Raw genomic sequence first — 15,940 nt, 5'->3', positions numbered from 1 at the left:
ATAAATATAGCTAGCAGATGAGACCATACTGAACAGACAGTAAGGTAGTCATTTTATAAGAGGGAGCCTCAGGAAGTTTACAAATGTAAGATAGTCCCATAAAAATTTGTAAATTAATGATTTGGAATATTCTATTTCTGCTTTATTGACTATGCCAAAGCCTTTGACTGTGTGGTTCACTATAAACTGTGGAAAATTCTGAAAGAGATGGGAATACCAGACCACCTGATTTGCCTCTTGAGAAATTTGTATGCAGGTCAGGAAGCAACAGTTAGAACTGGACATGCAACAACAGACTGGTTCCAAATAGGAAAAGGAGTTCGTCAAGGCTGTATATTGTCACCCTGCTTATTTAACTTCAATGCAGAGTACATCATGAGAAACGCTGGACTGGAAGAAACACAAGCTGGAATCAAGATTGCCAGGAGAAATATCAATAACCTCAGATATGCAGATGACACCACCCTTATGGCAGAAAGTGAAGAGGAACTCAAAAGCCTCTCGATGAAAGTGAAAGTGGAGAGTGAAAAAGTTGGCTTAAAAGCTCAACGAAGATCATGGCACCCGGTTCCATCACTTCATGGGAAATAGATGGGGAAACAGTGGAAACAGTGTCAAACTTTATTTTTCTGGGCTCCAAAATCACTGCAGATGGTGACTGCAGCCATGAAATTAAAAGACGCTTACTCCTTGGAAGGAAAGTTGTGACCAACCTAGATAGCATATTCAAAAGCAGGGACATTACTCTGCCAACAAAGGTTCATCTAGTCAAGGCTATGGTTTTTTCTGTGGTCATGTATGGATGTGAGAGTTGGACTGTGAAGAAGGCTGAGCGCCAAAGAATTGATGCTTTTGAACTGTGGTGTTGGAGAAGACTCTTGAGAGTCCCTTGGACTGCAAGGAGATCCAACCAGTGCATTCTGGTTGGAATGCAAGGAGATCAGCCCTGGGATTTCTTTGGAAGGAATGATGCTAAAGCTGAAACTCCAGTACTTTGACCACCTCATGCGAAGAGTTGACTCATTGGAAAAGACTCTGATGCTGGGAGGGATTGGAGGCAAGAGGAGAAGGGGACGACAGAGGATGAGATGGCTGGATGGCATCACTGACTCGATGGACGTGAGTCTCAGTGAACTCCGGGAGTTGGTGATGGACAGGGAGGCCTGGCGTGCTGCGATTCATGGGGTCACAAAGAGTCGGACCACGACTGAGCGACTGATCTGATCTGATCTGATTTATAGCTTGTTTTTAATTAAATATAAATTTAAAATATGCCATGTATTATATAGTCTGAAGTTCACTTACTTCAAAAATACTAAGTACAGCACAACACTAGTATTTCCACGATTTAGTTTTCATATTTCTATACATAGTTCTATTTTCTGCCTGGATGAGAACAGCCAATATTTAAGTGTTAATTACCCACTATGTGCTATGGAAACTTTAAATGCTTTGTATGAATTTTTAATAACCATATTTGTTTTTCCTTTCTTTTTAAATAGGTTTATGTGAAATATAATTCACTAACAATTCTCCAATTTAAAGTACACAATTCAGTGATGTTAAGTATCTCCTCACAGCTGTGACACCATCACTACACTCAACTTTAAGACATTATCAGAGCCCTAAAAAGCAATTCTACACTATTAGCAGTCAACCTTCATGCCTCCCAACACCCAGTCCCAACCCCTAGCAACCACTGACCTACTTTCTGTCTCTGCGGATTTGCCTATTTGGGATATCTAAACAGAACCACACAATCTGTGACCTTTCATAACTCACTTCTTCCACTTAGTATATTCTCAAGGTTCATCTATGCTATAGCATGCATTCATACTTCATTCTTTCTTATTGCTGAACAGTATTTATCTTTTAAATGATCTTTAATACTGTTTTTCAAATGTTTTCATTCCTCAACCTATTTCTTCTTTCTGGGTACATTTATACTTCTCTACATTTCCGTGATTAGATAAACCACAAATGCACAGTTTGATCATACTGGATTATAACTGGATTATAATGATCGTACTGGATTATAATTCACAGAATTAAATGCCATGAATCCACACTGATATAAATAAAAAGTTGAGTAAGTAAGTAAATGAGGAAGAAGAGACAACTTTTACTTATAGAATTCCAATTAATAAATGTAGAATGGAAAGGAAAATTAGCACCTGGAAAACACAACAGAAGCGGTGGTACACAAGACACCACTAAAATTCATGAGAAAAGTACAAGGAGGAACAGGATTATCTGCAGAGTTTCAAAGTACCTCCCCCTAAATATTCATTCATTACAAGGGAAAGACACACCCTGACAGTGTTGAAACCTAGCAGATGCTGCCCTAACCACATGACTGAGGTCCATATGACCACTGGGAAGATGCAGGCCCTCACAGACCCTCAAATGTGACACACAGAGGACACACATCACGTTTCTGTGGGTCTCTTGCAAAGATGTATAATCTCCTTCTAATCATTAGGAAATGGTGAACAAACCCAAACAGAAGGGCAGTCTACAAAATATCTGATCAGTATTCTTCAAAAGTTTTACGATCATAAGAGACAAGGAAAGACTGAGGAATTGTCACAGATTAGGAAACTGTAAGGAGAAATAACAAAATACAACTGGACTGGATCCTGGACCAGAAAAATGAAATTAGTGGAAAAACCGGTAAGATTAAAATAAAGCCTGTATTAAGAATATTGTACAAATTTTCATTTCTGTTCTGGAGAAATACACTACAATTAGGAAAGATGTTAATATTAGGGGAATACTGTTTTTGTATCTTTGAAGTCTAAAATTATTTTAAAGTAAAAAAAGTTTTTAATCACAAAAAGCTTTTTAATTGTGCTAAAAAGAACAAGTATAACAGACATGGAACTGATTAACTCTGTCTGTGTGGGGGCAGGGGAAATGTAAAATGTTAGAGAGTAACATTGGAGAAGGCAATGGCACCCCACTCCAGTACTCTTGCCTGGAAAATCCCATGGACGGAGGAGCCTGGTAGGCTGCAGTCCATGGGGCTGCTAAGAGTCAGACACGACTAAGTGACTTCACTTTCACTTTTCACTTTCAGACATTGGAGAAGGAAATGGCAACCCACTCCAGTATTCTTGCCTGGAGAATCCCAGGGACAGGGGAGCCTGGTGGGCTGCCATCTGTGGGGTCGCACAGAGTCGGACACGACTGAAGTGACTTAGCAGCAGAGAGTAACATTCCCTTTAAGAAGGGCCTCAGAAAATTCAGCAAGACAGACACGTTAATAAAGACACTACTCTTTCCTCTGAAACAGGAAACTCCACATTGTTTTACTTTCATGATCCTTCAAGACTTCTACATTTTATCACTTGAAAACATATTTTGTCCCTCATTGGGGATTATGTAGAAGATACATATTATTTTTGAATGACTTTTAGGAGTTTTCTAAGAAAAAGACACACAGGTACCCTGTAATTCCATCAAAGCTATAGTTAGACTATTGATTATTTGTGAGTTGGATCTTATCAAGATAAGGAGTAGATTATTAATATATTAAAATACAATATGCTTCTTTGAATAAAAGAGAAATGGTAAATACTCGCCCAGTTTTTTCTAAAGTAATCATATACAATGAAATTATTTTGAAACCAAATAACCCTTAGTATCGAAACAACAATCTTTGGATGGAAACCTCGCAAAAGAGGAAAAAGTACAATAGTTGACAAGGAAAAGGTATATTCAATAATTCAATCTGTTAAGTTCTTAATAGAAAATATTACTTAATACATAGAATGGTAATACTTAAGAGTTTATCATGCATATTCTTACTTGAAATTTACCTGTTACAAGTCAAGGAAAGTTCATTTCAGTATATATCACAATCTACTAAAAAACTGTTTTTCTAACACAGAAAACTGAATGCAGAAGATGTTAGTTTGCTTAAGACTGTTAAATATTTACAAACTTCAAAATATAGACAAATCAGAATTCCTACAGGTCAAAGTAAAACAAAACATTTAAATTACTTTGATGTAATTATATTATTTTATATTGTAAGTAGATTAAAACTACACTCTGTAACATCATCATCTTCAGTAAATTATCAAACAAGCTTAGAATTGATTAGCCAGAAATGAGAGCCATGCAGAGGCTGAAAGCAGCTATTAAAAATAAACCCAAGGCACTAAAATGAGCACAGGTTTATAAACAGCCCAGCAGGAAGTTGCCAATGATTGCTTCTAACAGACTAAAATAAGAAAAATAAATAAGATTTCACTGAAAGTTTCTGTACCTGTCTCTGTTTGTTAAACCCAGAGTCACACGGCTTTAAGAAAGGAATAAAACAGAATGAAGGACACGAGCTTAAAGGAAAACATCAAATACACTTTTGTGATAAACACAGGCAGGACTTCTGTCACTCTGTTTTCCCACGACTCTGAACACACCATCTCTATAGCAACACAAAGGAACATCCGTGCACAGGCACACACACACCACACACACACACATAATTTAATTTCATTAACATGTGCTTGGTAATTTTAAAATTGTACTCTCAAATTTAATATTCTTCCTGTTAGAAGAATAAGCCATGGGCCATACATTCAACAAGAAAACCAAATAAATCAAATTTGCTATAAAAAGTCAATACTCCTACTATAAACAATTATTTTAAAAATTAATTTTTAACATTCTGATTAAAAAACTACAACTATTAATTTCAGATTAATTGCAACCTTTAATAGTAAGGTTTAAATACTTGGAATTCACATGATCTCTTCATAAAACATTTTCTAGTCACACTAATAGTTAATGTTCAGAAATATACTTTTCAGATTTAGGTTTTGTTTCACTGGGCATGCACTGAAGTATCATTTGAAAAGAAAGGCCATAAGAGCCTAGCAGCTCAAGAAATCATAAGTGCAACAGTGAAAAAATATTGGCACATTATCAGTAGGGTAACTATTTTACTAATGCAGTTTTCTTTTTTTATTTTTTGTTTTGGCCACACTGCACGGCTTATGGGATCTTAGTTCCCCAACCAGGGATTGAACCTGGTCCCTGTCAGGGAAAGTCCAGAATCCTAAACAGTGGGCCAGTAGGAAATTCCCGATTGTAGCTCATTTAAATCCCTAATTCAAAGCTGACACACTGCTATCAATTATTGTTCTGCACAGATTAGGCTGGTGGTAAATATTCTCAAAATAGTTCAAATAATCTAGAAATAACTAACAATGTTGAGTCAATTTACAATGTTCTTTTAACATGTTCACTATCTGGAGCACTTCATGGGAACTCTGCTTTCTAGTTTACATATTAAACTTACTATAGGTACTTTTTTTAGAAAGTTACTATGAATATCTGTGGAAACTTGAAAAAATATCAAACAGGAGCACTGATGAGATTACAGTTTTCTAAAAGATACCAAAACACAAAAGAAGGCTATTGTTATCAAGTTGGAAAATATAACTTTCTCTTCAAACTACATGAGAAATAATACGTAGGTTAAAGCTGACAGATGAGGTTTGATACCACATGCAAAGGGCAATCTTTTTAAAAAACTCAAGTTCAAAATATGATTTTGTTATGTTTTTTTTTTTTAACTTTTAACTGTACTCTAGGATTTCAATGGTATCAATATTACAATATCCTATTTCTTCAACAGTGTCTCAACCAATTTAGTTGTAGTTTAGTGTTTAGGAAAAATGTTTTCTTGAGCTGAAGTCTGGCACACAGACTTTGAAGCTGGAAGTGAATACAGTTTTTCACTATTTATGAAAAGAAAAAAATGTTAATAATTTTCCAAACTAAAGCAGTTAATAAAAATGCACTACTAAATTGCTTTAGACAGTGTGAGTGAATCTCCAGAGATAAGGTCCTGGGGGCTGGCAGAGAGCACCCAACCTAAGACTACAGGGAAACCTGAAACATGCCTTGCCTTACCCATGGCATCTTTAGCTTTCTCGTCCAAGTTTGCTCCTGAACAATGACAGGCATCCATGACAGACAGGCATGATTTGGACATCCATTTGTTTCAAAACAGGTTACTAGTTCTAAACCAGTGGTGGAAATAAAATGATCTACAGTGGAGTCCCATCTTTTTTCACTTGGTTATTCTACCAACTGGATTCAGTTTAATGAAAACCAAGCCTTCATTTCTAGGACTTTTATTAATTCAGTAATTTTCATCCATCTCTAAAAGTAATGGCACATCAGAAGGCAGGATACTACTGCTCTTAATAATGCCTCTGAAGTTCTTTACCATCCAACGTTGTGCTAATCAGTTTTATGCCTTTTCAGTGAAGCAGCTGATCTAAAGCTACCAAGCAAACCCTGCAGCAGAGAAGGTCGAGAAAGAGTGACTTGGTAGCACTGATCATTCCCCTCCTTGGCAGCCCTCCAACTCATCAGCTCCAGGAAGCCAGAGTTTTCATCAGTTTTGTTCACTACCCATCCCACTGCAGTAGTCAAACAGTGGATGATCACACAGGCACGTGAAGGACTTGATGGTAAGTAATACAAGGAAGGATACAAGGATAAAGAAATCCTCCATTACTCTTTCCTTTGAAAACATCCTCTTCAAGGAAACATTCCCTGCTTTGAAAAATGAGTAGTCACACCGTAAATAAAAATAGACCGAATGTGACTCTTTCAAAGGGCAACTCTCTGAAAGACCACAACAAAATGCCACTGAGGGGCTCATGAATGGCCCTCCTTGCTGGGTTCATCCCTTCATGGTGACTGGGTGATGTGAATGCTGCTACTTCCTAGAGGGGCCTAGACTGAAAGAAGGTAAAGGCAGCAAGTAAAATTCTCCCGGAAAGCTTTCAAAAGTGTAAAGTATTTGGAGCATTCAGACAACCTGGAAATCCTTCTCAATTCTAGGAAAACAAACTGATTCTAGGAAATCAAACCACCTTTGGGGGCCAGAAAAGCATCAACAGATAAAGGGCCAAGTTAATCTAAAATGACTGGCGTGTGGGTGCACCACTCCCACCACTGAGGAGAGGTTATTTAACACAGTTTTAGTTTCTGAGTCTTTAAAGTTTCATGGAATTTGGATGGTAGTAATAGTAATAATTATTAAGTAATTCAAGTATGCGAAGGCTGAGTAATCCTTAAATCAGACCTATGAGGTAAGGCCTGCTTTTTCCAGATGAGGGAGTATCAGAGAGCTTAAGTAATTTCTCCAAGGTGGAGAGCTAATCACCAGGGCCTATTCACCTTGAACACCAAGCTCCTGACCAAGTCAGGCTTAGTATTAATGGAGGCAAAGGGGGCAGCACAGTGGTGAGGAACGCTTCCAGGTACTGGCCATGCAGATTCCAGTTCTGCACCGAGGGCTCCCTCCTGTGAGCCTCAGGTCAGGTACACCTACAGCATGGTGCTGGACTAGACCATGGGTACTGGTGTTCTCTGGGCTTCCCAGTGGCTCAATGGTAAAGAATGGTAAAGGAGACGTGGGTTCGATTCCTGGGGAGGGGAAGATCCCCTGGAGGAGAGCGTGGCAACCCACTCCAGTATTCTTCCCTGGAGGCTCCTATGGACAGAGGAGCCTGCTGGGCTACGGTCAGTGGGGTCGCACAGAGTCAGACACGGCTGAGCACAGAGCATGAGGCTCCCCCAGAGGCAACGCAAATCCGCCAAGGTGGAGGCCAGAGTTCTTGTTTTTACTGGTTTCATAAACTTAAATTCTGATTGAGATTTCATTTCTTAAAAAGTCTTTTCTGCTTTGAAAGTCTGAAAAACACGAGTCCTTTCTAGCTCTAATATCCTGGGGATCCTATCTCGGGCCCAATGTTAATGTATTCTTTGTCAGTTTTCTAAGATTTGGCACTTATTTTCTCTACTATACAATCACAGAGGAAGAAAGCCAGCACAGAGGCTTACATTTTGCATCTTCACCTTCATGAAACACCTGGACATATCTGTAATTTATCTGGTAAGTCTTGGCTGGCCTTCACAAGTCACAGTCATTACAGTGTTCCTGAATGTGAGAAAACCCAGTTGTTTTCATAAGGATCCACTTTATAAAGGTTGATGAGAAATTTCTTGAGGTTAAAAAAAAAAGATGAGACCATCTATATTGAAAAGATCACAGAGAGCTGGTTAACTCTCTGTGATCAGGTGTTTTTTTTTTTTTTTTTTTTAACTCATTATTCTGTGTCCTCATTGACAATTTGTCCAAAAATGTTTATGTAGCTCCTGCTTATCCATAAGCAGCTCTGGTCATCAAGTGCTGCCCATAGGGGGACAGTTGAGTGAACAGACGTGAACTCAGTCTGCAGTCTTATCTCAGGAATTACAGTCTTTTACTACAGGCCTGGCAAGTCATAGGAGCCATGAAGGGCTAAAAAAGTTTACATTAACTACTTCTGTGCTGGTTCAGTTATAAAGATCCCATAAAATGTTCCCCTGGATAGATACTTCTCCACATTTCCACCACTGTTTTTTTAACATGGCTTTGAACTAAGTCTCTACTTGGACTAGTCTACTGCAAAATAAATGCTACATGCTACTGTCGTTAATTTCTTATAGGCAAAGAAGGCTTGGGAAGCAACTATTATTCACTAAGCAGATTACAAAACTATCACTTAATATTAAAAGAACAGAAAATCCTACAGTTATTTTACTAAACAAAGGCACTAATATATTCAGAGCATGTTTACTCTTTGTTATTGGGCTTATACACACAACTTAAGAATTGCATTATTTCCCCTTCCCCAAAAACTCATTTTAAAACTTGCCTAATGCTCCTTCACTGGTCCCTGAAATTACAGACACCTTTTACTTACAAGTGTTGTCCTTAAGGATGGGAATAGCTATTTCAGCATGTCTCTGTCATTAAGACCATCAAATTCTTCACAGGACCTAACTTTCATCAAAAGTTTGCTGAGGAATTTCAGCTCAGACAATTGCATTGCATGCATGAATCTATGTATTAAAGACTCACTGACTAAACTAAAACTCATTCTTGCATATGGTGGCAATGATCCATGGACTAAAGATTCCTCTAACACCCAAATGAAATTACTATGGTTTATTGTGTCTATCATTCGTGGATAATGAAGTCTCTCAAACACTTCAGCTAAAATGTTAATGACTTAAAAAAGAATAATCAGCCCCTCAATGAAAACACCAAAATGGTTCTCTTTCTATTTCACTAATATTAACTCAAAGAAAATTAAAGTTACAAAACCACTGCCTATTCAAGTGCATGTTTTAAGTTAAAAATTATGCATAAATTCAGGATGCACTATTTCACTAAATTAATTCCAACTGCTATGCCACATTTCTTTATATTAAATTGATGTTCACATGGGCATAACATTCTGCAAATAAATCAACAGAACTGAAAAATACAAACTGGGTTCTTAAAATTCCTCATTGACTGAATGAAGATTCTAAGTCGCATCATATTAAATGTACTTATTAAGTACAAAGACTTAAATAATAAATATACAAAGTGACTTCCTACAAAAGTTATTTTTTTTAAAGAAACCCATCCTAAAGTGTTGGGGGAAAGTTTTAAATAATCCCCTTTACATGCTGGACTAGCTTTGTTTATCTGGAAATTTTATTTTAATAAATACAGTTGACCCTTGAACAACACAGGTTTGAACTGTGCAGGTCCACTTACATGCCGATTTTTTTCAGTGGTAAATATAACAGTACTAACAGCAAAGAATCTGCCTGCAATGCAGCAGACCTAGGTTCTATCGATTCCTGGGTTGGGAAGATCCCCTGAAGAAGGGCATGGCAAACCACTCCAGTATTCTCACCTGGAGAATTCCATGGACAGAAGAGCCTGGTGGGCTACAGTCCATGGGGTTGCAAAGAGTCAGACATGACTGAGCGACTGACACCCAAACACACACAATCTGAGGTTGTCTGAATCCAGAGACACAGAACCACAGATCAGGATGAAAGATTTACACTGGAGGGCTGACTATAAGTTCTAGTTTCTAATTTAGACTCCTAGGATTTTAGGCTGGTAGGAGGGTCAGTGCCCCAATTCCTGCACTGTTTAAGGATCAACTGTATATAGATAAATAAAAGTAGCACTGTAGCAGCACTGAATTTACACTAAGTGTGGGCACTGAGATTAAGCATGAGTCACTGAGGATCCATTCCTGGTCTACATCAAACTAGTTCACAATGTCTTTTTTGTAGTCTCAAGGTCAATTATGAATATTTTCAAAAATATTCTACATGTGCAGTACCAACTTCAGGAAAAAAAACAGGCAAATGTGAAAATAAGGCCCAACATTAAGGAACAAATACCACCAAGTGAATGCTCCTGATGGTTGCTGGAAGAACCCCTTCCTTACTGGACGACCAAAAAAGAAAAAATACAAAACCTACCCCACGTCATTGAAAAAGGGGAAAAGCAGGAGGAAATGAAGGGTAAAGTTAAACATTAGCTTTTTAATTAATCCGTGAGCTATAATTATTAGTACTCAGCTACTCTACACTAGCAGCCCATCACACCACAAATGCAGAGTTAGTGAACTGCTGTCATCACGATTAAGAGTCGTTACTGCTGCAAAAGCGGGAGAGGCTCGCGGTCCACACCACAAGACTACTCCATTACCCTCGAGGAGTCTGTGGGTGAAGAAAGGCCCTCAGCAGCATCCTCCTTGATAACTTCCTAGCAACACAAAACAAGAGTGTGGGTGAAAGGTGACGGGCTGAGCCAAACAAGGATGATGAATGAACAGGATGCTAAAATAATATGTGACAGTGACACCTGAATGTGATCAGACTCTTTTCAATGATATTATTTTTAAATTTAAATAACAGTTTAAGTTCTAAAGCTTTTACCTCCTAATTAAAAAAAAATTAGCAGGGAAATGTCTTTCTTTAAATTGGTAAACTAAGTTTATCATCAGTAACACGTAGAATTTTAGGCCCAAATGTATTTCGCTTTGGATTTGAGTTAATAGTACATCTGGATAATTTCCTTGCCCTATTTAATTCCTGCTATTCAATAAAAGTGTTCCTCCAATATATGCGCTACTTTTTATACATAGGGCTAGCATATATTTAGATAGATAAAGATACCATATATGAATGTGCTTTAAAAAGAAATCAGATATAAGCAGATGTAAAAGTTTAGTTGTAAAAGTTTGATAACAAACAATACATTTTAGGCCAGAAACTCTGGTTGTAAACAACTCGTCATTCATTCCCTGAGGCTGCTAGTCATTTTCCTTCCATAGATCCTGACCAAAATGAAAACAAAATACATTTTGTGTTAGTAATAGGTTATGTTTCTTGAAACTATTTATAAAATAAGTTGTGCTTTTACTACAGAAAGGAAATAAGCAAACTTCTATTGCTGACTGTAATACTTAATTACCCTTTTTTATACTTACTAGGCCATTGCTCTGATCTCTGGGCAAATTCGTTTTTACTGATGGACGTGAGATGAGATGGTGGGAGCCGCCAGGGCAGTACCTTGGCGTGTAAAGGTAGGGGGCAAAGAATGGCTATGGAGAAAACACGTGACAAAACAATTACCAAAATCAAAGTATAATGAGCTTTATCAAATGAAACTAACCAACAAAATACAACTCCAAATTTTTAAATGCAAGTGACAAAACAGAAGAAAAAAATGCCTCACTCATATTCTATAAGATATCAAACCCAAACTTAAGTCATATTATTTAAATTTTTATATTGTTGATTTAATACAATCTTTTTATAAAGCAACTAAAGTTTTGTACTTTACAAGTTGACACCAGAGTTTCTCTTTACATTTAACACTTTTATGGGCGGTTTACCATGTGTCAGGTTCTAAGTGATTTACAAATACAAATATTAACTCACAATCTCACCCAAAAAAAAGCAGAATAGAATCTCAATTGAGTATTATTCTTTACCAAAAAAAGATTAGCCTTAACTAAGACCAAAAAAACAGTCTGAATTATTTAAGAACCTCCTAGCATGGATTTCAGGAATATTATTACTCCAAGTTGCTAGATTTTACTTTATACCCTGGAGTTTATGCTATCTGCTAAATAAGCAAGGATATTATTTAAAAGGGAAATCCACTGTTTAGAGGAAATCTATAACTATAGGATTTATCTATAGCCAGCTTCATATAAACCGGAGCTATCAGATTATATGGGCTAAAAATAAAGATTAAAACATATTAAACTTCATTACACTGATGTAACACCTTCCCTTACCTTTTTCATTCCTGCCATTTTAAGAAAATTGTTCAGCTTTTAACTTTCAGACAAAAAATAACTAAATCTAAAAGCATAAGAATTTTTTAATGTTTTAAAAATAATAAAACACTACTAAAGCATCGTACATCATTGTTGTTCACATGAAATTAGTGAACACAAAGTCTCCACCTAGATGGTATGATAATTACAAAAAAAACTTCTTGGTCTCAAAACATCAAATGTCATCTGATTATTGGTTGAGACATTTATGTAAAATTACAGCAGATTTCAGGACTGCTAAATAAAAACCTGAATTTCACACTTCCTAGCACTCAGTTAAAGTTTACAGAGATGAAGTATGTTATCAAATGCTATCATTCCACCTTTTCCTCCTTATTTGAGTAAAAGGATGGAATAACATTCATAAGACCTCTAAAGATGGTATACCTAATTACTTACATGGCTACCATTTCTCAAAAACTGAAAAATTTAAACTCTAGAATTTCTTCTTTGCCACGTTTATTCAAATTTCTCTTTCTAGCTTACTGAAAGTTTATTTAGGCATGCATTGGCTTCTGTGAATGCTGCTGCTGCTGCTGCTGCTAAGTCGCTCCAGTTGTGTCCAACTCTGTGCGACCCCATAGACGGCAGCCCACCAGGCTCCCCCGTCCCTGGGATTCTCCAGGCAAGAATACTGGAGTGGATTGCCATTTCCTTCTCCATCTGTGAATGCTAGCCCCTATGTTTTCTCACTTCAGACTAAAGAGGGAGACAACAAAAATAAAGAAACAATGGATTTTAGAGTTCAGTTGCAGAAAATATTGGGTTGGTCAAAAAGTTCATTCAGGCCTTTCCATACCATCTTATGGCAAAGCTTGAACAAACTTTTTGACCAACCCAATATAATAGTAGGGCCGTTGTTCTGTTTTCCTACAGAAAATATTAGTGTTCAAGACCATTAAAATGAGGATAGCTTGGAGCTACTAAACTCGACAGGGTCTGAATACTGCTGATAATGAATTTGTGCTCTCATCATTTGAAGTAGAAATTATATTTATAGTATGAAAATAATTATACATGACTGAAGGTAGTGTGAAATAAAGCTCTAGAAATAGACTACATGCTATCTGGCCAATAGCATCTGAGTCCTCCTTCAAGCACTAGGACCCACCATTATCTCACATTTAAAAGCTGTATCACATTGAATATAGGTTTACTGAACTAAAAATTATCATTGTTTTGAATGCCAATATAAGTTATTATACAAGATACAACAAATGGAACATCTGTTTAGAAACCAAGAGAATTTCAGATTGCTTTGAAGCTCAGAACAGTCACTGCTGACCCCACAGAGTTCACTTTCTTATCAGGACAATAAATCAAAGCAAAAAGCATCTCTACTATTCAGACTCAATTGAGATCTAGAACCTGTTAAGATTCAAAAATCTTCTGATTTTTAAAAAATATTACATTCAAACAACATTTTTTGTCTTTACAGCTAAAGTACAGTTTCAAAATGGTAACAGACTCCATTAGCAGAACACTTCTAGCCTTTTCCTGGAAGAAATTCTTCAATTTAAGATGCCGGGCACTTGCTTACCCTGTTGTAGAAGGGGTGCTGGGGTCCTGTCATGCCGCTGTAGTAGCTGCTATGAGGCTGCGGCGACACAACCCCTCCCCCGAATGGCCCATTGAAGGAGGTGGACGAAGAGCAGACAGACGCTGGCTGACTGTAGCCGGACGGCGGTCGAGGGGGAGGCTCGTGCAGAGGTAGCGGGGGATACGCAAGTCCTCCAATATTAATCTGGTCTCTTGCAGCACGAACATCTAAGAGATTAAATGATACCCCAGAAGGCAAAAGAAAATAGAACATTAGTAACCAAAGAAAATAGAACATTAGTAACTAGTCCAATTACCACTTCCTCCTTTAGTTACCGGACAGAAAACATGACTGATTATATCACTCTTGCCAAAGATTCCAACTGGCTTTACAGAACAGACAGGGAACTCTGAATACTCCACAGACATTCTTAGTAAGAGGCACTCAACTACTTCGCATAAAAGTTTTTTTCACCATGTGAAAAGTCACCAACGTCTGTATTCTCTTCGGTTACCAGAATTCTGAATTTTTTTTCTGACTTTTCAAGGTATTTGTGCTATCCTAACAATTCTTCTGACACAGTTTTGCTAAATATTAGCAATTCATCCTTGTGTAGTAAGTACAATGTTAGCTAAGACTGTGGGTTTGCAAACCATATGACACGTCCACCTCTGAACAACCACCAACACTTCCACAGTCAGAAAATACACCTCAGACAACTTATAACAGGTATTTTAAAAAAGAACATATGAAAATACAGTGTCTCTCCCTCTCCATAATTCATGGAAAATGCAAAGGTGGGTCAGCAGTACTGTATCACACAAACGAGTGTGTGTTTCAATGAAGGTTGAGTGTGTGTTTTCGTGAGCATACAGCAGTGCCTCAAGAGCAACTTTAACTTATCCAAAACCTTCACGTTATTATCATCAAGTTCTAGTCCACAGATTTAACCTTTGAAAGGAATATCAACTTTCTTACTGCTCTGGATGCAGATCCCTATTAAAGACAGAAGACTGGTGACAGAAAAATCACAGTGGGTTGACAGCTTGAAGTGGTAACTGTGTAGTAAAAGGAATTTGATTCCAGTGATGCTTCAGGTGTGTAGGCTGGGAAACATAATAAGGTCAATTTAACAAACAGCATTTTCCCAGCGTTCCCAAAGGATGCTGAGACGCCCATCTTCAGTTTCATTAACTCTCCCCGGTGGTGCTTGGTTCAATATTTCCCATTTTTTTCTTGGAGCAGGAGAAACTTATACAGCCAAGTTAGAAACGGGAAAATTTTTTAGCACTTCCAGAGAGGGCAAATTAAATTTATTACTGATACCCACCTGCAATAATCTCCCGCAGTTTGGGGTCCAGATTTACAGTGCATGGCAAAAAGGTTTTCACATCTCGAGCCACAAGAACTGGGGTCCTTGAAGACAAAAACACTTCAAAATTTCTTATATCTCCATCTATTTCAAGCAGTGGCTCAACATCTTTAGTTGTTGGAATATTCTTTGATATTCTTCAAACAAAAAACAAATGAAGATGGTCATTATAATCATTATTAGGCAAATTCTGCATGGAACTTAAAAATGTGTTATTTATAAAAATAAATAACACATTACCCAGTTTGCTCTCATTAATTTTTTTAAAGAAAAAGGAACAAAATAAATGGTACATTTTCAAAATTACTAAGGCGACAAGTGTGAGGTTAGAATTATATTGCCTTAACCAAAAAAGAAGGGAATGGCAACCCACTCTAATGTTCTCGCCTGGAGAATTCCACGGACAGAGGAGCCTGGTGGGCTACGGTCCATGGGGTCACAAAGAGTCAGACACGACTGAGTGACTTTCATAACCAAAGGCAGAATTTGGGCAGGGAAAACAGAAAAAGGACAGTAACATGTTAATGATTACCTCACAGTGAAGACTGAGTTACCACTTTACACACATGAACAGTGGCCTCAGACAAACTCAACAGTCTGCCTAAGTCACGTGACATGAGAGAATCTAACTGACTCTAAAAATCATGTTTTATTATAAAATGTCATGGCTCTTTTTTAAAAAAATTTTTTATTGTTTGGCTGCACCACATAGCATGTGAGACTTCAGTTCCCTGACCAGGGGTCTCTTCCTGTCTCCTGTGGCAGAAACATGAAGTCTTAACCACTGGACCACCAGAGAAGTCCCTAAAA

At 37.5% G+C, this 15,940-nt stretch overlaps 1 protein-coding gene across 20 annotated transcripts in view; it reads right to left on the bottom strand.

Moving 5' to 3' along the window:
- KIDINS220 (kinase D interacting substrate 220) overlaps positions 1–15,940 on the bottom strand; it is a 96,064-nt gene that overhangs the window by 15,986 nt on the left and 64,138 nt on the right. For 6 of the 20 annotated variants that reach the window (XM_027556137.1, XM_027556138.1, XM_027556140.1 and 3 more), the window contains 6 exons: positions 15,089–15,267; positions 13,759–13,985; positions 11,361–11,474; positions 10,577–10,633; positions 5,926–5,961; positions 4,274–4,306 (listed from right to left, as the gene is read on the bottom strand). In XM_027556137.1, coding sequence (XP_027411938.1) covers positions 4,274–4,306; positions 5,926–5,961; positions 10,577–10,633; positions 11,361–11,474; positions 13,759–13,985; positions 15,089–15,267 — 646 coding nt within the window. The remainder of the gene's footprint in view (positions 1–4,273; positions 4,307–5,925; positions 5,962–10,576; positions 10,634–11,360; positions 11,475–13,758; positions 13,986–15,088; positions 15,268–15,940) is intronic. The other 14 variants (XM_027556134.1, XM_027556143.1, XM_027556144.1 and 11 more) reach the window with 5 other exon arrangements.

This window comes from Bos indicus x Bos taurus, chromosome 11 (genome assembly GCF_003369695.1).
Source record: "Bos indicus x Bos taurus breed Angus x Brahman F1 hybrid chromosome 11, Bos_hybrid_MaternalHap_v2.0, whole genome shotgun sequence".
Classification (NCBI taxonomy): Eukaryota; Metazoa; Chordata; class Mammalia; order Artiodactyla; family Bovidae; genus Bos; species Bos indicus x Bos taurus.
The sequence above is the reverse complement of the archived record's forward strand: the minus strand, read 5'-3'. Positions and strand labels throughout refer to the sequence as shown.